Here is a 22,005-nt window from a genome sequence, read left to right on the forward strand (position 1 = left end):
TATTTAGAGCTAAGAATAAATACAGAAAGGACGAAATATTAAAATGTAATAAGAATATAAGAAAGATCTGGTCAATAAAAACTTTTACAAAAAAAAAGAAAACCGACTTCAAAAAGGATAAAATAAAATATAATCCGTTTTTAAGTATATGCGTTACTAACTGATATGTTTGAAGTCGGTGCCAAGCCAAATTTGAAGCATACCATGATTTTAGGGCGATCCGATAACAATGTTTGCCATAACAAGGATTGCCTTACACGACAGCAATTATCATACTTTCTGTAGATACCTAAGAACCCACTGTCAATCCACCTTGGCGCAGTCCGTACCATGTTTGTCGGTACTAGTATAAAACCAATGCGATTGCTGATATGTTTTTTAAAGAGCAATTTTTACTATTTTTCGAACTGTCCATAGTACTCAGGTGTGGGATTGGGACTGAGTTATTTCCCGCCTCTTATCCAGAGAACTTGATTTCAAAATATAAAACAATTCAAGAACCATCTACAGGGCTTTAACTTTTTACCTGCATGGCAAATTTCACCAGTTTACATGGCAGTTGTTTAGCTGAAAAGGTGACAAAGAGACAGACAGAATTACTTTCACTATTATAATACCTATTTGTACAGTTGTAATGTGATTTATAGACATAAAGCTGATTATTTTTGACCGGTATTGTTACTATTTGTCTTGGCACCGACTTCAAACATATCAGCTAGTAACGCATATACTTGAAAACGGATTATATTTTATTTTATCCTTTTTGAAGTCGGTTTTCTTTTTTTTTGTAATAGTTTTTATTTTTCCATTTTTAATTGTAAGGCATTGTTAACAGCTTATGAGTGACGCGTGACGCATGAATGAAAATAATAATGATGCGTATCACTAAATTCGTAATCATTCCTGTCACTACAGTGCACAAACACAAAATCCATCCTCCGCCCCGCCACTGACCCAATCCCTCAACCCCCAGATCACTCAACCTCACAGCACATCAACCCCTGATCACGGAACCCCTCGACCCTGAAGCCTGAACCACCAACCCTTCAACCGCCATTTCCCGACTCCTCAGTAGCCTTACCATAAGTCTAACACTGACATATTCGCTAGCGTGTGCGTAACTTACTTTCTATGCGTCTCGCTCGTACTGGCATCCTATTAGTGCGAGCAAGATGTATAGAAAGTAAGTTACGAAGACGATAGCGAAGATGTAGTGTCAAACTCGTGGTAAGGCTACAGTTGTACTTCATCAAATGGGTTATTAACGGGAGGAAATGTTTGAGTTACTATAAAAAACAACTATGTCGCCATACTCGTACCTTTAAAAATTGAGGAGTTCCCTCATTTCCTTATGAATTCCGTCACCAGATTATAACCAACAATATTATGGGAACACCTTGGAGGTAACTTCGTTCAAACAAAAAAATAATTACTCAAATCGGACCACGGGTTCCGGAGTAATCTACACTTATAAAATCATCATCATTTATCATCAACAATCATCATCATCAGGTCCACTCCATCAAATTAGTGGTTTTTAAGAGGAAATGCTTGATTTGCTTAAGACAATACCCAAAGCACCATACATGTGCCTTTAAAAATTGAGGAGTTCCCTCAATTCTTCACGGATCCCATCATCAGAACAGCACCAGATTAATGTGGGATATACACCGCGCGCACCGGTAATAACTACATACACTCATGTGTATGTAGCCACCACCGAGTGTACCCTGGCCCAGTGCGCAAGAAGCTGACTGTTCATCCTGTCCGCTATAACAGTCAGGAGACTGTTGCGACTGTCCCGCAGGCGCCGCAGTGCAGCCGCACAGCGCGCGCGCATGATGGCCGGGAACCCGTTCACGCGCGCATCCGCGAACATCCCGGACGCGCTGCACCAGCGAGGCAGCCGCAACAGTGCCCTGAAGGCATTGTTGTATTGGATGCATAGGTCGTTTAGCGACCTTTGCGTATAGCTGGTCCATAGTGCACATGCATAGAAAGTCGTGCAAAAGGCTCGAAACAAGGTTATCTTTACCGGCGCGGTGCAGCGCCTAAATCTATGTGCCAGCATATTCGCTCTAGTCGCCAACGCCCTACGCTCCCTTTTTATATCCTCGTCATCCCTCATGTTATCACACACTACATGTCCTAGGTACTTAAATACAGACACCCGTTTTAAAGGCACACCATTAAGCAATACTGGAGGAAAGTCATCTGAACATTTATTACTAGGCTTAAAAATCATAAATTCACTTTTGGTACAGTTATACTTAAGGCTATGACTAGCAGCATAATGCTCACATACACTCAGCAGTTTCCTAAGCCCTCCAACCGAAGGGCTCAGCAGCACCATATCGTCCGCATAGCTAATGTTATTGAAACTAGTGTCTTGTATGCGACAACCAACATGCATGCTGCTGAGCCTCTCGATAAGTGCATTTATATATATGTTAAACAATTTAGGGGAACTTAACCCTCCCTGTCTTACCCCACAGTCAAGGCCATATTCATCAGACATTGCATCACCCCACTTAACAACATTAATTTGACTAGAGTACCAATATCTAAAAACACGTATTATTTCTTTAGATACCTTTGCATCATAAAGCTTTTTCCATAAAATCTCATAATTTACTAAATCAAAGGCTTTGGATAAGTCAAGATAGCACGCAAATACAGGGGTTTTTCTACTAGTATAGTATCTAACAGTTTCCTTCATGCAAACGATTGCACTCTCCGTGGACAGACCAGGCCTGAACCCAAACTGAGCACTAGGGCTTGCAATATCGGAGGTTTCCAATTCCGGAACTGATTTTCGATATTGGATTCTAATTCCGGAATTCCGGAACTGGTTCCGGAATTAAGGTTTATCATATTTTTATTAGATTTTTTAGTAAAAAACTACAAAAAATGTGAAATCCTGGTACTTTACGTTAATTACAGTTAATATTGTTTAAGAGAAATTTAATTTGAAGTAGGTTTTTTTTTCACCTCATATTTTATCACCTTGTTAAAATGGTTACTTTCATTCACTTCTATGAGACGGGTTCTTTATTTGGGGAAACTATATTTGCTAGCAAACCATTAAATTCGATGCATAATTTTATAAAATAGTTAAATATAACAGCGTCCTACTCTTCCTAACCTAGTAGGTAGTGGTGTATCGAAGATAAACAGTAAAAATATTTTTAAATTTAAATTCGAAAAATTTGCTTATGTTTTGCTTTGGATTCAGACTATTCTGACTATTCTAATTTAAATCGCTTTGCTTTATTGTTTATTATTATTATGAGCCCATATTGTGCCCACTGCTTTAGCAAACGGAAAAGTAAAATATATCTATACTATAGTTCACTGAATGACTAAGAGGCTCGTAACAACGACAAAAAACACCAGTATAGTGTAGTTTCTTAACAATTTTCAATAATAAACATATTAAAACCTAAAAAAAGTACTTAAATCCAATTCCGGAATTTTCGATATTCAGTGGCATCAATTCCGGAATTGTAATATCGGAAAATTTGTCCGAGATTCCGGAATTTCGAAATTCCGGAATTCCGGAATGCAAGCCCTACTGAGCACTGTGTAATTGCAGGTAGTTATCAAGCTCTGCATTAAGCAAACTGTCAAACACTTTAGACAGAACAGTAGCTAGTGAAATTGGCCTATAATTATTTAAAGATGACACATCTCCAGTTTTATTTTTAATAATAGGTACAACAACCGTTCTTATCATTTCACTTGGAACAAACGAGTGAGTCAAACAAAAGGAAAACAGCATTGCAAGTAACCTTGGCAAATGAGGCCCTGCATGCTGGAGATGCTCAATGCTCAAACCATCATGGCCCGGGGACTTTCCTCTCTTCATATCCTTAATGACCCGAGTGCCATGAATGTGAAATGCCGCAGAGAATTTGGTAATGGTAACACAAGCCCCGGCCATGACAGTTCCAGCCCCTGGCACCCCCCCACTCAAGGTCAGTGGTGATTTTACAGAAAAATGCTCCTTAAACATGTTAGCAATGTCCTTTGGCTCAGTCTTGTTGTCAATACTCACAGGCAGTCCAGGTCTATTGTTAAGCTTATTAGTATGTTTCCAAAAAGTACGAAAGTCTTTATTATAGTGATAAGAAGCAATGTTGTCAAGCTTTATTTGTTCCTGATTTGATTTACACCACTTTAGCTGGGCCTTAAACCTACGTCGGCTACTACGCATTTCTTCATAAACCGGACCCGCACGTGGTTCATTCGTAAGCTGCCACATCTGAAACTTACTCCTGCACTCCCTATGGGCAAGCAGCAACATGCTTATTCCATCCCATTACTTGCCTACCCCTATGCCTGTTACATTGTTTGTCCTTTGATGCCACAGAAGCTATGCTAAGAGCACTAATAATTTCCAAGTATAATTTATTTATTACATATCTATGTTCTAAATTACATATGTACGCGGACGACACTTGTCTACTGTATGCGGATAAGGACTTGTCGGTAATAGAAAATAAAATACAAGAGGATTTTACCAACATCATTAAATGGGCACACGACAATGGAATTGTTATCAACATAAATAAAACCAAATGTATGCACGTGCGATCCCCGTACAGTAGACAAGTTAACCGACCGCCACGCATAGTTGGCCACACGTATGAGTGCCTGCACAGTGGGCCGCAGAATTGTGAGTGTGACAGCATCGAGGTTGTGTCAGAGTACAGGTATTTGGGCTTATTAATAGATTACAATTTTTCTTGGAAAAATCATATCAATAAATTATGTGACAAATTAAGAATTGTACTAGTAAAACTTCACCAGTTAAAATATGTATTGGATAGGGCCACGATGTTTATATTATATTATGCGCTGGCAGACTCTCTGTTTTCTTATGGACTGGCCTGCTATGGTAGGACATTTAAAACTTATTTAGACAGGATTAAATCATTATAGATACGCTTTATGAAACTATTAGTGGACAAAAAAACTAAAAATCGCTGTAAAAAAAGTGAATATGAGGAATTATTTGTGGAATGCCGTATGTTACCGGTTCATGAGGAAGTAGGGATGCCGCTGGCATTAGAGCAGTTCAATAAAGCTGAATTTAAAATCTATATTAATCACTCTAGATTCACGAGAAAAATCATTATTAAAAAAATTTTAAGAAGTAGGAAGTACTTGATCCCAAAATTGTATAACGAAATACCGTATGATGTAAGGGAATGTAAATCAGTTAGGATGTTTAAATTTAAAATGAAAATGTTTCGATTAAACAAAATTAAGATAAAGTTACCAGCATAAGCAATAAGATGTATTAACAATATATTAAGTTAACAATTAATTAGGCAATTATCTAAGTCTACCCATCTATGTTTTAAGGGAGTTCCCTCTGCCAATAAACTGCCCTGCAGTTTGGCAAAAGAAAAAAATCTGTATAATAGGGTTTATTTCATCTGAATAAATGATTTATTTAAGTTTTTTGGCGACCGGGTTTTTTAACCTAATTAGATCCCGCTGAATCCGATTTTGCCGGTTGCTTGATCAAATTCTTGATCGGAAGTGAGATATTTGATATTAAAGTTTCCTTTTTTTAGTTTTTCGTAAATAACTCTTAAACGGTGGCGCATAGTAAAAAATGTTCTACTACATAAGTAACCTGCATTAAAATTGCCTCCAAGAAAGATTCCGTACAATTTTTCGCTAGGAACAATATATAAAGAGATATTAACGCGGGAAAGTTAATTATAATCACTTCTAAGGTCCCTTTTTAGTTTTTCGTAAATAACTCGTAAACGGTGGCCAATATCACAAAATGTTGTTAAACGTTAATAATCTTATTATTAATAATCTTATTATTAAGAAGATGGATCAGCCGATTGGGACCAGTGGCATGGCCGCCGCGTTCCCCGGACCTAAACCCATTAGATTTTTTTCATTGGGGATGCTTAAAATGCTTAAAAGATAAAGTTTACTCCAAGCCAATAAGGTCCCAAGAGGAACTACGGCGGCGTATGTTCGAGGCAGCACGAAACATATCCGAAATTAATTCAAGGAAATTAACTTGAAGTTTTACAAGCCGTTTTAGCTGAGGAAAAACAATTCGAGCACCTATTGTAAAATAAAATTACTTTAATAAATTGATTAAACTTCAACCTGCAGTATTTTATTTACTTTGAACCTTTATCAACCCAATGATATCCTTGAATAGGGAGATAACCATTTTCCATCTCTTTCTTTTAGGCATTCGGCAAATACTGAATAGGCGTTTTTTTATTTCTGTATCCAGAATTAGATATCTTAACATAAATCGTTATTTTTACTAAGTAGCAACGGATTCCAGATTTCCTAGTTTTAACTTATTTTTTATGAGGCTTTCGAAAGATGAAAATAATTCCTATTTTATTACAGGAAGGTACACATGTGTTATACCATTTTTGAATTTGCATAACATGCTCAATGTTTTTACGTTATTTTCTCATTACTTTTCTAGTAATTTTTTTTCACGACAGATGGTCAAAGTCGAAATTAATGTTTCGCTGTAAATTTAATTCTAGATTAAACCAGTATTTTTTTGCATTTTACATTGTTTATCGATAAAATACCTATTCTGTTATCTTAATTAACTATTCATGATGCCGTACACATAAAAAAAACTAACTTCGAGACTATTCCGAGTGCACACTAACAACGTTAAAAACGGTCAAAATTCACGGAAAACCTTAATTTGGCAATAACTTGAAAACCGTGCCACTTTTACTGGGGTCATGTTAAGTTGGTTTGGGTCCTCTTGGCCTAGTCTACCTCCAGTGTTACTGTGACGTGTCACTTATGGGACACCCTGTATATAGGTACATCGCTAAGGAAAATTTGATTAACCTTATAATCTTTTAAGGGGCCTGATTATCAGTCCGCCGGACGATATCGGCCTGTCAGTTAAAAGCAAAATTTGACAGCTCCAAACAACTGACAGGCTGATATCGTCCGGCGAACTGGTAAGCTGTGGGCCCCTTGAGATGAATTGGCAGACGCAACCATGAAACAAATGCATAGCAATAGCTTGTATATGTCGCAGGCATTTTGTAAGAATCCGCCGTTTACAAACGGCGTCGTCAATTTACAAACGGCTTCACGTTTGTGAAATGACGAGGCCGCGCCGTTTGTAAAATGCCGAAGGCAAATTGTAAACGGTCCGGCATTATGTAAAATACCTTAAATATGACATTAGCTATGACAGCGCCGTTTGTAATTACCCACGGCATTTTGGTCGAAATAGTTCTTTAATTTACCACGCGTGGCGCTGCACATCAAAACTATGAAAAACGCTGGCCTGTCCATCAAATACGGAGTTCTGGGGATGGTCCCACCACACTGTTTCTTTTCAAAAAACATTTCCTTCACAACTGAACTAAACGGAGCACCGCTTTGCGGGGCTCCTATTTCTGGGCGGTGTGCCTTTCGGGTATCTAAAGCTACCTAACCTAACCTACCTACCTATTGATACGAGTATTGTGTGACGTCCGTGAAAACATTGCACTTTGGGGAAAAAAGCGTAGGTAGCTTCAGATGCTCGAAGGGCAAACCGCCCTTAAATAGTTAAGTTGCGAAGGAAATGTTATTCAAAAGAAACAGTGCGGTGGGAGTGGTGGGACCATGGTGAAAATAAATTACCCGTAGACCATTACAAACGGCGCTGTTAATGTCATAAGGTATTTTACATAATGCCGGACCGTTTTTACAATTTGCCGTCGGCATTTTACAAACGGCGTCGTCATTTTACAAACGTGAAGCCGTTTGTAAATTGACGACACCGTTCGTAAACGGCGGATTCTTACAAAAAGCCTACGAAGTATATATTTATTTATATATTTCGGGGATCTCGGAAACGGCTCTAACGATTTCTATGATATTTGGTATATTGGGGTTTACGAGGCCGAAAAATCGATCTAGGCACCTACTAGGTCTTATCTCTGGGAAAACGCGCATTTTTGAGTTTTCATAATATGTTTTCCGAGCAAAGCTCGGTCTCCCAGATATTATATATAAATTGTTTTTCCTTAGATCAACAAAAAGGCAGAAACTAGAGTTAGAGTATTTTACATGTAGGTAATTACTTCCAATGAATATTAAAAACGAAAAAATAGACAATAGGTAGGTATATTCAATAAAAATATTTAATCGATAATATGCAAGAGTTTTTTGAGAGTTAAATTATGTTAAATAAATTACAAGATCTCATATTTAGGTATACGATAATATTTCTTACAAAAAAATTATTGCCACAACTACAAAAAATTTAATGAGAAAAAAGAACACTTCATGCACAAAAAAATACACAAAACATGCAGAATAAAAAAACCGGCCAAGTGCGAGTCGGACTCGCGCACGAAGGGTTCCGTACCATTACGCAAAGTACGTCAAAAAAATCACGTTTGTTGTATGGAAGCCCCACTTAAATATTTATTAGGTGGTTTTAGAATTTTTGTTGTTATAGCGGCAACAGAAATACATCATCTGTGAAAATTTTTAACTGCCTATTAGGGCATTTCTCAGGAGGGCCATTTTTACGTGTCCGGGGCAATAAATGATTGAATTTACTGTTCAATAAATCTGAATTAATTTAGACATGATCTTCAGCCTATATTCTGTCTGGGACACTATCAAATTATTTATTTATTATTTATATAATACAAGAAAAAAAAATTCAAATGCCAAAAATGATGTTCGGTGGGAGTGTCCCGCACCCAGATTTTATGAAACAAAAAATTATTACTCAAGATGGGGCATTAGATCGGAGTTATTATGGGTATTCACGCATAAGGTATTAGTTAACTTATCATATTCTTTATATCACAATAATGTGTTTGCTCAACTCATTGAATAAAACCAAATTTACGATGTGTCCCGGGCTAGTGCCTGATTTCGGTGTAATTTGCAAAACATGTCGGTACTCCTTCAAAGTTGTAAGCCAGGAACTCAGTGTCTCAAACATAGTATGCTTTAGTTGTGCCTTAACCGTTGAATAGAGTAGAGGTACAGTCACAGTATAATAAAGTGATTTTTTAAAGGTTTCACCGTCCTTCGGTGGGTTTGGTTCTATGTTTTTTTGAGATCGGTGGTGCAATTTACTCCGAAAGTTTTAGTGCATTTATCATTATGCAAGTGATTAAGAAATCCTCAAAAGTACGTAAATCCATCATTATTACATCTCCTCTGTATCACTCATGCTATTTCTGTAATTACTAAAAAGCGATTAATTTTGACATCACTGGTGTTGATTTCCTTGGATTCGGTGGATTTTTTGACCACCGATATCAAAAAAGTGATCACTGAATTCAAATCCTGCTTTGTAAACTAGTTTGTTGTACTAATTTATCACACCTAAAAAGTGCAAGATACGTTGTATAAATGTAAAATTATGTTTGTAAGTAAATTATTTATTTTTGGGTAATAACAAATCTGTTTACAATATTAATAACAAACTTAGAATAAAAAGTAACCTAAAATTAAAACTACCTACAAAACTAAAACTTATACCTAAAAAATATATAGAACTACCTACAAAACTAAAACTAAACCTAAAAAAAAAACCTAAAAATCTATATCTAGAGAGGGCCCCTGGGGCATAGTGCCAAGAATGCTGTAAGTAAATTAAGTCATAATAGGTACAAATAATCACTAGTTTACTATGAGGAGTTTTTTAAACCAGACGTGTGTTGAAACTTGTAGACCCAATGTTTCTTTCTCTGTCTTGATATTCTCTTCAAACCAATGAAGTAAATTATGTTAATTGTCCTCTGTATCACCTGAGGCCCTACACCTCGATACCTTTAAACGTGTCAGCCATGTTAAATGAATGCAGTCAATTAGATCCCACTTCTTTTACAATATCTTGTGTATGTAAGTACTATATGCAAGGTGCACCCAAGGGACAGGATGTTCAGAACAAGGGATTAAAAATAAAGTGGCTTTCTAATGTCGAGATCGCTTCAAAGGCACTGAGCCTACCTTACTGATCGATATTTCTAAAGGATAGCCATAGACACAAATTGAACATAGTAAATGTTTTAACAATCCTCAATGTCTTATGTCTTTATGTCTAAATATAGGAGTTACAAATTAGCTCAAGTATTTGAGGGTCCTGGAGATCTCCAGCACCCTCAAATAATTAACAGGTAATTAGATCTTCAAGTATTAGTCGACCACTTCAAATAGTTTTAAATTGATGGAGTTCACGCTTTAAAACTCTGTTATTCAAAAATACTTGTTTTCCGTATTGCATCACATTGCTTTATAAGTGCATTAAATATTTTTTGAGCATTGAAAACCACTCAAAAGTTTCTTGTTTATCGGGTGTAGGTAACATAAGTGTCTTTTTGATGCGTGTGCGGTCGGATTGTGTGAAACAAACATCTTCTCCTTTATGGCACTTATGTGCGAATTTGTGGTCGACATGTCTGAAACTCGTTCCAGGACCATACATCGCCCATCGCCCTATTATATGAGGATAGTCAAATAGTGTGGGATATCTTCTAGAGATGTTGTTTTACAAGCCGTAATTAGGTTATTTTAAAATCTTGGGTCTATATCTATTAAATTTATGTAAGCTTTCGAGATCATTAGCCTTGTTACATCGCTTATAATCAAATAAGAATGAAAAATATGATTAAAATGTAATATGATGGAGATATAAAATTGAAATGTGATTTTTGTGTATGCATTATTGAATTCGGTGACGCCAATTGATTTCAGTGCCTGCACATGATTTCGGTGTTTTTTAAATCTCAAATATCTTAAAAACTATAAGGTTCTAATGGAGGCCTCCACTACCAATATTTTTTATATTAAGGCTAGATTTTAGGAAATAAAGTTGCATATCAAATAAGTTAAAAAATAAATTTGGCACCGAAGTCAGGCACCGAAGGTCATCTCTGAGAAACGCCTATCACTGTTCATGAGATACAGCCTGGTGACAGACAGACGGACAGCGGAGTCTTAGTAATAGGGTCCCGTTTTTACCCTTTGAGTACGGAACCCTAAAAACAAACTAATAGTAAAGTAGAATTTAATTTGATTTACTGGTGTGATGTTAGCTATTTCTTCGACTGTAATAATATTAATTTTTTAATGCCTCAAAGTCGTGTTTAGGTATAATTTCCTATTTCACGTTGAATCCTAAATCCTAAGCAGAAGTACTCACTTGTTGTAAGCGCCTGAATCCCACTCCCAAGCCCATATGAAATCATCGCAGAGCTGCATATAAAAACAAGCGCCGTTATATACTGGAACGTTCTTCTAAGCATCATTTTCTCGATGGTTCCATCGTTACAAACCTCGTAAAACCTCACAACAAGTGTCATCACCAACTCTCTGATCTCTCGCTTATAATATAAAATGTTGACATACACCAAATACGTAAGGCCATTAACACACGTCAATAACATTCGATCGTTGCTCTGCTTTTCATTTAAATTCGGCTGCGTCCAAAAAGCACCGCAATGGGACATAATAAACAAAGCTACTATGACTTCGAGGACTGGAGCTATTGCGTTATAGATTTTCATCAATTTTGCAGGAAAATCCATGTCCTCAAACCAAAAGTTGGTACCACAGCTCAAAAATGCGATCTTGCAGATGGTATGGAAAAGGCCATACGTGCGATTATTCTTTACGGTCGTCATGTTGCGTGATGCCTTTTTGATACGTGGCATCTTAGCGGCTATGAAATTCCTAGTGCCAATAAAATGATTTTGCAAATCATGGAGTATAAAATAAGGTAATTAAGTGCCGACCGTATTTAATAATTCAAATCAATGAAGCAACGACGTATTTAATAGGTGGAAAATCTTACACCTTGCCTCACCTTGGTAATTGAGTTGCATATTCATTTTATGACGTAGATTGTATTACAGGATGTTGGTATATATGTTGGTATTACAGGGTGGATAAATATTTTCCACTTATGGTAACAATCTTCACATCCAAGGAGCATTATTCAAATTTAACTATGAGGAGGCACACTGAAAGGTTAGGACAGATGTCGCTACTACAATCCGGACATTGTTTACGTTTTGTTGTCAAGTATCAAGTGCGAATTTTATAGTAATAAGTGTGATTATTAAAGTAAAATGTAATCATTTATGACTGTACGGGAACTGCAAGCCGAGCTTCGAAGGAGAAATGCTACAGTTGGTGGAAAAAAGGCTGATTTAATACAAAGGTAATCACTTAATATATTTGAGGTTATCTTGTGTATTTTACCGTTTATTGAAATTTTCAAAGGCTCATGTGCTGTTTTTCCTTTTATATTACAATTGTTCGATCGAAAACAAAGCTTTGGTGTATGTACCTGGATGTACAAGAAGGCGAGGCGTTTCATACACGCCGCCCTACGACACTATCGGATAGGTACCTACACAAAGTCGTGATGCGTATGGAGTACAGCATGTGTGACCAAGACGTGCCCTGAATGATGTAGGTACTACCTACTCCATTAAAACTTAGCTTACCTGTGTATTTACTCTTTCCAAAATATTTACCTCCCTAAAATGCAGCCTATAAAATTGGACTTTGTCATTTGTCTTAGTTTTTGATACCTAAAGGGTTTTCTCGCCGATTTATGCATATCGGGTCCTTGGGAAAAAGGGATATCCTATATTTCCACAATTTGTCGCACAATATTGGAGTATTTTGGACAAAAAGGAGAATGTTTACAATTTATTTGTAAAAATGTGAATGTGATTTGACAGTGACAGCAAACGATTATGGAGGCGCCACCTGGCGTAATAAAATGTCAATTTGCCTCCTAATTACAACAACATTACATTACAACAAATCTAACTACTTAGATATTGTTTGTGAATGTTTATGTAAATACGCCATACGAATAAATAAAACAAGTAAACATTTATTTATTTATTTAGGTATTATAAAAAAGGGAAGTTCTTTTCTAAATATGTACCTATGTACAACAATTGATTCTGTACTAATTTGACTGCTAGAGGATAAAATTTGTCCTAGAAATCCAATATGTATATAGCCAAGCCAGAGAATATCAGATTTTGTGGTGGTTTATCCTTTCATAATATACAGCATACACTATGTTAATCATGAGATTTAATACACTTGCATTGATTAATTCCTGCCTATTACACAAGTCACACTGTAGCCAATAAAGCTGTAATTATTATAATAGTAACTTCCCTAATCACTCTACTGAGGCAATTGTTGCGACTAATTGGAACAAAAAGGGATAGAAATAGATTTAAATAAGTGTTCCGTGAACAAAGTTTTGTACGGAACACTAAAAAAAGGAGACGTAATACAAACTCAAATATTTATTTAAAACAGTCCAATATAAATTAGTAAATACAAATGCTTACAGCTAGTAGATCCGTTCCGTGTCATGTTAGTACACTATATATAACTGGTGTTCCTGGGGAGTCTTAGTCGGGTCGGGATTTGAATTCAATAGTTATTTGTTCTACAAGGGGGCAAAGTTGTTGTTTAACCGCTCGTGCTAATATTGATACCCGAGCAAGCGAAAGATTCCAAAATTGAACCACGAGCGTAGCGAGTGGTACGAAAAATGGAATCTTGAGCGTTGCGAGGGTTTCAAAGCACGAGAGTTAAACAAAATTTGCCCCCGAGTAAAACACAAAATTTTTCACCACACCAACCCGAAGCAAATATTAAATGTAAAATATCAAACAAAATCAAACCAAATCAAATTCAAATGAATGTTATTAAATATTTATCATCCAAAATCATCATTTTCTCAGAGTCAACTCTACCAGCAAACATAAGAAAACAATTCAAAATTTGCTTTTGATTACTTTGCCTCACATGTGAATTACTGGTAGCAAAGTGTAACTTTGCTATCCGTTTTTGAAGTGCAAAGTAAGCCTTTCCGGGCTGGTGTGGTGAAAATCATGTTGTAGCTGGTTTGTTAGTGGACGACACCTTGCATTTTGTGAGTATGCGCTGAAACTTGGCACTGTTGATTCTTAGCTAGTCATGAGCAGATACAGACCGGGAGCCGTCGAGAGCCACCTCTCTTTAGTGGGGGGGGGGGGAGGGCGGAAAGTTCGACGCTGCGGCGCGTCACTTGGAGCAACATTTCTATTCTAAAACTATACCTATTAGGGCATGTAAGATATCATTTTCGGATAAATTGAGGATGAGGAATCAATTTTTAGAACAAAAAAATGCACTTTCTGACAAAAAAAGAATAAAGTAGAAATTTTCCTTTTTCAAATTGACTAAAAAACCTATTTACCTATAATCACCATTTTTTTTTAAAGTGTAGCAGGAATCTGAAAAAAAAAATACAGTCATAAACCTTGTAGCATTTACCTTTGGATACCTCCTTCCCATTTCTGTGTACTGTATTCCAATTCCAGCAATTAGCTTTCCACGTCCGTTCATTCTGACTTGCTTATTATGTCTGCGATCACATTACGATACTTCGTGAATTATATCTGAAATTTACAGACGTTAATAAGACTCTGAAAGTCCTTATCAACCCTCGGGATACATGGGAAGACTGGGACTTCTGCCTGGCTTACTTTGGGCTATTGTTTCTATGACTTTCCATATGCAATGCGGCCCTAAGCCACCTCAATACATACCTTTAGGTTTTTCCAATTATTTTATGTAATTTTAGGGGAATTTCATTGATTTTAATGCTGTATATTCCGGGATTCTTTCATTGATTACATTTTGCAAGATGATTGACGTAACCCGTCAATCACTCTTCAACTGTTCGGATTTCACCACTAAAAAGGCTAGTATGTATATTTTCAGCAAATGTCATTCTAAATTTCGTTACAAATAATAACTGGTACTCAACTAATTTTAAATTTCAAACTATGTAATTCTAGTTCTTAAGTTCACCTATAAAAGCGGTACAACCGTCATTCTGAGGCAGTTTATCGCCAGCTCTCTTCTGAGCGTATTCTAAATTAAGGGTCCGTACGGGGCCAAGTGAGGCCCCGCACCTTTATTTAAGAAACCCTCCTCTTCCTGGCGTAACTTCCTACCATAAATACTACTACTATAAATTACGAACATCGTGCGCCACCTTGAAGTCGATAAGCCTCCCAGATTTGGTGACCCTCGCTGCGCGCCTGTGTGCGCCCTCCTTGACGCTGCGCGCCCTCCTTGACGCCGCGCGCCTGTGCGCGCCCTCCTGACGCCACGCGCCTGTGCGCGCCCTCCTTGACGCCGCGCGCCTGTGCGCGCCCTCCTTGACGCCGCGCGCCTGTGCGCGCCCTCCTTGACGTCGCGCGCCTAATCGCGCCCCCCTTGAAGCCGCGGGTCTGAGCGCGCCCTTCTAGTCACCACCGCGCGCCTAAGCGCGCCCCCCTTGAAGCCGCGCGTCTGAGCGCGCCCTTCTAGTTACCACGCGCCTGAACGTGTGAACGCGTTTCTCCAAGCGCCGCACCCCGGAGCACCGTGCTACCTACTACGCTACCACTGCTACCCTGTGTTACTGGACTATTTTAAATCTCAGAAGTGCCATATTGACCCACCCACAGACTTGAATATACCCTAGATGACGCAAATGCATGTACTTCGCGTGTCCGAACTCTGACCAAGCGTCGAGGTTGGCCGTCGCTATTGACAGTCCACGCACGTCAGTTGTTGCAGCCGATAGTCCGTTAAAAATTAAAAAAAAGCCTCGTTGCGTGATAATTAACTGCAACAGCCCAAATATTGCAAGCACCCAAGGGCAAGGCGATATTTCCTATCACAGGTAAGTAATTTTAAAATGATATTATGCGTGAATTCATTTTAAACATTTTTTTTAAGTATTCCAGGTTGTGTTTCCAATAATGTACCTAAGTAACTACAGATTAACGTTACAAAACTATGTTTACATTACATTGCACGTTTGCTTTGAGCGTTTGATCTGACATTGTGTGTTAAAGAGTCGATGAATATCGGAACAGCGATACTGTCGCGCATAGCTACGACTTCGTGGTACAGCCCATTTATCATTCGTCTGTCAAATTTAGCGACTAGTGTTGTTCGGTCTACCGATCGTTTCTAATAATCGATTTTAATCGATATCGGACATATGAATGATATTAACTATTCAAAAAAACTATTAGTAGTTGTTATTGATAAAAAAAATCATAAACTGAAATAAATGTCATATACTAAGAAAAAGTGACCAAGGCCTCCAGTGCCCCAGGCTGGAATCGAACCAGCGTCCTCTGCTATCGCGGCAGGTGCCTGAACCACTCGGCCACCGGGCCACAGCGACATTAGTCAAATTTTCCAAGTATATGCACTTCCTACTGAAGGCTTGTGGCGCCCCCTAGCCATCTCTAAGGTAGAACAGTATGGTTCGAACCTTCTATCTGGATCATTCTCATGATGATACCGAGCTAGCGAGAGAGATGGCGCTGCCAATCAATACTATGAAGTATTTGAACAAATTAAATTATTTTTCAGAAAATATTTTAATTTGTTTTTATCAAGTAGAAACACTACTATATAAATTATAAACTGAAATAAATGTCATATACTAAGAAAAAGTGACCAAGGCCTCCAGTGCCCCAGGCTGGAATCGAACCAGCGTCCTCTGCTATCGCGGCAGGTGCCTGAACCACTCGGCCACCGGGCCACAGCGACATTAGTCAAATTTTCCAAGTATATGCACTTCCTACTGAAGGCTTGTGGCGCCCCCTAGCCATCTCTAAGGTAGAACAGTATGGTTCGAACCTTCTATCTGGATCATTCTCATGATGATACCGAGCTAGCGAGAGAAGGAAGTGCATATACTTGGAAAATTTGACTAATGTCGCTGTGGCCCGGTGGCCGAGTGGTTCAGGCACCTGCCGCGATAGCAGAGGACGCTGGTTCGATTCCAGCCTGGGGCACTGGAGGCCTTGGTCACTTTTTCTTAGTATATGACATTTATTTCAGTTTATAATTTATATAGTAGTGTTTCTACTTGATAAAAACAAATTAAAATATTTTCTGAAAAATAATTTAATTTGTTCAAATACTTCATAGTATTGATTGGCAGCGCCATCTCTCTCGCTAGCTCGGTATCATCATGAGAATGATCCAGATAGAAGGTTCGAACCATACTGTTCTACCTTAGAGATGGCTAGGGGGCGCCACAAGCCTTCAGTAGGAAGTGCATATACTTGGAAAATTTGACTAATGTCGCTGTGGCCCGGTGGCCGAGTGGTTCAGGCACCTGCCGCGATAGCAGAGGACGCTGGTTCGAGTCCAGCCTGGGGCACTGGAGGCCTTGGTCACTTTTTCTTAGTATATGACATTTATTTCAGTTTATAATTTATATAGTAGTGTTTCTACTTGATAAAAACAAATTAAAATATTTTCTGAAAAATAATTTAATTTGTTCAAATACTTCATAGTATTGATTGGCAGCGCCATCTCTCTCGCTAGCTCGGTATCATCATGAGAATGATCCAGATAGAAGGTTCGAACCATACTGTTCTACCTTAGAGATGGCTAGGGGGCGCCACAAGCCTTCAGTAGGAAGTGCATATACTTGGAAAATTTGACTAATGTCGCTGTGGCCCGGTGGCCGAGTGGTTCAGGCACCTGCCGCGATAGCAGAGGACGCTGGTTCGATTCCAGCCTGGGGCACTGGAGGCCTTGGTCACTTTTTCTTAGTATATGACATTTATTTCAGTTTATAATTTATATAGTAGTGTTTCTACTTGATAAAAACAAATTAAAATATTTTCTGAAAAATAATTTAATTTGTTCAAATACTTCATAGTATTGATTGGCAGCGCCATCTCTCTCGCTAGCTCGGTATCATCATGAGAATGATCCAGATAGAAGGTTCGAACCATACTGTTCTACCTTAGAGATGGCTAGGGGGCGCCACAAGCCTTCAGTAGGAAGTGCATATACTTGGAAAATTTGACTAATGTCGCTGTGGCCCGGTGGCCGAGTGGTTCAGGCACCTGCCGCGATAGCAGAGGACGCTGGTTCGATTCCAGCCTGGGGCACTGGAGGCCTTGGTCACTTTTTCTTAGTATATGACATTTATTTCAGTTTATAATTTATATAGTAGTGTTTCTACTTGATAAAAACAAATTAAAATATTTTCTGAAAAATAATTTAATTTGTTCAAATACTTCATAGTATTGATTGGCAGCGCCATCTCTCTCGCTAGCTCGGTATCATCATGAGAATGATCCAGATAGAAGGTTCGAACCATACTGTTCTACCTTAGAGATGGCTAGGGGGCGCCACAAGCCTTCAGTAGGAAGTGCATATACTTGGAAAATTTGACTAATGTCGCTGTGGCCCGGTGGCCGAGTGGTTCAGGCACCTGCCGCGATAGCAGAGGACGCTGGTTCGATTCCAGCCTGGGGCACTGGAGGCCTTGGTCACTTTTTCTTAGTATATGACATTTATTTCAGTTTATAATTTATATAGTAGTGTTTCTACTTGATAAAAACAAATTAAAATATTTTCTGAAAAATAATTTAATTTGTTCAAATACTTCATAGTAAAAAAAATCACGTGCTAATTTTACACGACACTTTTAAAAGGGAGGGTAATTTAACCACATACTATTATATATCTGCCTATACGTTTAGTAGGGTTATAAATTTCTATTGTGTTAAAAAAACTTTCAATACTTTTGTTTTCCACATGATCCAGTCATAGATTTTGAAAATACCAGTTTCATTTAAGGGAAAAGTTGGGAAGTAGGTCATTCGTCTGTTTTTATCATTGGTCTGTCTTTATCATTCATCTGTCAGAAAATCGATGTCATTCGTGACAATTAATAATCGATTTGTGATTTTTGGCGTCGTTCGCAGGGGAGCGGGGAGTGAGCAAGCGAGACCGCAGATATAAAATCTATGAGTATGAGCAAGACAGTTGAATCGTAGCGGGGCAGAGGGGCATTGATGTCTTTGAATCGGTTAGGATTTCCCATCACTAAATTGCGGCTGTGACGTCACAGTAGGTGGTAAAAAGTCGGCACGCTTGGTTTCAATACAAATCGTGATATTTGCTTCATCTAGGGTATATTTAAGTCTGTGGACCCACCCATATATACCTGGAAAATAAACGTTACCTACCCCTGAGTCCTTACTTTTAATTACTTCACACCTTCTCCACCCTTCATCCTTCCAGCTGCTCAGTTGCGTGCTCTACCAATTCATTGGCAGAGCACGTAACGCGACAACCTACACTTATTACGTTTAAAAAAATATATAGTTTATTACACAAATCTGTTCATAAAGGGAGATAAAAAATAATTATAAAGCGTGGGTCAGAGTGATGAGGGTGGGAAAGTTACTTAATAATTTGTTCTACAGTCGTTTTTTTTTTTTAGTTTTTCGTAAATAACTCGTAAACGGTAGCCCACAGCAAAAAAATATCTGTTACGTAAATAATCTGTTTCAGCTTTCTTATAAAATAAGTGCTCCTTTTTTTCGCTAGGATCAATATAAAAAAAAATATTGAAGTGAGAAAATAAATTCTAAGATCCCCTTTTTTAGTCGTTCGTAAATAACTCGTAAATGATGGCCAATAGCAAAAAATGTTTTATTACATGAATAATTTACATAAAATTTCCTACAAAAAAGGTTATTCTAACTTTTTCGCTAGGATCAATATTAAAAACGATATTACAGAGAGAAAATAAATTCTAAGGACCCCTTTTCAAATTATCAAAAAATTAATTAATTAATTTTTTTTTTGCTCAAAATTTCGTGTACGAGTTATTTAAGAAAAAGTAAAAAGAACGATATTAGGGTTGATTATAACTATTATCCCGCTTTGAAATCTTTTTTAAATATGGGTCCTAGCAGAAAGTGTACAAGATTTTTTTGTAGATTATGTATGTAAAGGAACATTTTTTGCTACCGGCCACCGTTTAAAGAGTTATTTACAAAATACAATAAAAAGGGACTTTTAAATCCCCCCTACCCGTTAGCTTCACCCCCACCCTCCGGTACTTTTAGTATGTTGTTTACTATACCTATGCCAAAATACGCTTACGAGTATACAGGAATTATTTCCGCCGATCGGCAATTTTTGGTTTTCGTTTGGATACTTAGGTACTATAAAGGTTACGAGCACGTTGCCGTTTTCAAGCGGAATGGCAACGTAGCGCGGGAAATAACTGGGAATGCCCGCCCTGAATGAGAAGATACAGTTTGTAATCACCGCCTGACATATCGCGAAATAAACTTGTTTGATTAAGGGAGGTGACGCGATTGCTCGTAAGTTTTTTGAAAACAAATAGCAACTTCCGGATTCTACTGCACAATATCTCAACGTGGTCCTTGAAAGAGAGTTTCGTTGATAATAATATTTATAATACCCAAATACGTAGTTTTTTTAGTACTACCTATTTTGGGACAGGTGCATCGGTTTGTTTCGGTGTTTGTGCAGTGGTGGGCATATAGCTTGTGATTATTTGTGTCGTGGTTAGTTTTGCGCATATTCAATTTTATATAATTAATTTTAGCTGAGTTAAGTATTAGTACGTGACGTTGCAGCCAATTAGTGACATTGCTAAGTCCGCGTTGTGCGTGCTCGTAACCTTCCTGTATTAATTTCGTAGAAAAAGTAGAGCCGTGTCATCGGCGTAGGAAATTATTTTCCCATTATTTATTTTTTGATTGCAATGGTCATTTATATACCAACAATAGGGTATATCTAGAGACACCTTCCTTGAGGAACCCCATAAAGTGTAGTTTTCATGTCTGAGCTGGTGACGTCATCTATTTTTACGCACTGTGTGTGTGTTTTTAACCGACTTCAATTTCATAGAAGGAGGAGGTTCTGTATTCGGTTGTGGCTATGTTTTTTTTTTTATGTATGTTCACCGATTACTCCGAGACCCGTGGGTCGATTTGAGTAATTATTTTTTTGTTCCAAAGAAGGTACTTCCAAGGTGGTCCCACATTAATCTGGTGCTGTTCTGATGATGGGATCCATGAGGAATTGAGGGAACTCCTCAATTTTTCAAAGCACATGTATGGTGATTTGGGTGTTTTCTTAAGCAACTCGAACATTTTCTCTCGAAAAGCACCAATTTGATGAAGTGGACCTGATGATGATGATTGTTTTGATGATAATCATGACGATTTCTTAAAATGTAGGACGTTCAGCGATTACTCCGAGACCCGTGGTCCGATTTGAGCAATTCTTTTTTTGTTCGAAAGAAGGTACTTCCAAGGTGGTCCCACATTAATCTGGTGCTGTTCTGATGATGGGATCCATGAAGAATTGAGGGAACTCCTCAATTGTTAAAGGCACATGTATGGTAATTTGGGTATTGTCTTAAGCAAATCAAGCATTCCCTCTTGAAAATCACTAATTTGATAGAGTGGACCTGATGATGATGATTGTTGATGATAATAATGATGATTTTATAAATGTAGATTACTCCGAAACCCGTGGTCCGATTTGAGTAATTCTTTTTTCGTTTGAACGAAGTTACCTCTAAGGTGTTCCCATAACATTGTTGGTTCTAATCTGATGACGGAATTCATAAGGAAATGAGGGAACTCCTCAATTTTTAAAGGCACGAGTATGGCGACATCGTTGTTTTCTATAGTAACTTAAGCATTTCCCCCCGAAAATCACCAATTTGATGAAGTACAACTGTAGCCCTACCAAGAGTTTGACACTACTACATATTCGCTAACGTCTTCGTAACTATCTCGTTCGCACTAATAGGATGCCAGCACGACGCATAGAAAGTAAGTTACGCACACGCTAGCGAATATGTCAGTGTAAGACTTATGGTAAGGCTACTGAGGAGTCGGGAAATGGCGGTTGAAAGGTTGGTGGTTCAGGGTCGAGGGGTTCCGTGATCAGGGGTTGAGTGATCGGGGGGTTGAGGGATTGGGTCAGTGGCGGGGCGGAGGATGGATTTTGTGTTTGTGTAGTGACAGGAATAATTTCGAATTTAGTGATACGCATTATTATGCTTTTCATTCATGCGTCACACGTCACTCATAAGCTTTTAACAATGCCTTAAAACTAAAAATT

At 38.0% G+C, this 22,005-nt stretch overlaps 1 protein-coding gene across 1 annotated transcript in view; it reads right to left on the reverse strand.

Moving 5' to 3' along the window:
- The window catches only part of LOC134805682 (uncharacterized), a 28,893-nt gene extending 17,188 nt beyond the window's left edge, over positions 1-11,705 (reverse strand). The window contains exon 1 of the mRNA XM_063778939.1: positions 11,189-11,705. Within this exon, the coding sequence (XP_063635009.1) occupies positions 11,189-11,699 (511 nt within the window). The 5' untranslated portion in view covers positions 11,700-11,705. The remainder of the gene's footprint in view (positions 1-11,188) is intronic.
- Between the last annotated feature and the right edge of the window lie 10,300 nt (positions 11,706-22,005).

The sequence above is a fragment of the Cydia splendana genome, unplaced genomic scaffold, assembly GCF_910591565.1.
Source record: "Cydia splendana unplaced genomic scaffold, ilCydSple1.2 scaffold_48_ctg1, whole genome shotgun sequence".
In the NCBI taxonomy this organism is placed as follows: domain Eukaryota; kingdom Metazoa; phylum Arthropoda; class Insecta; order Lepidoptera; family Tortricidae; genus Cydia; species Cydia splendana.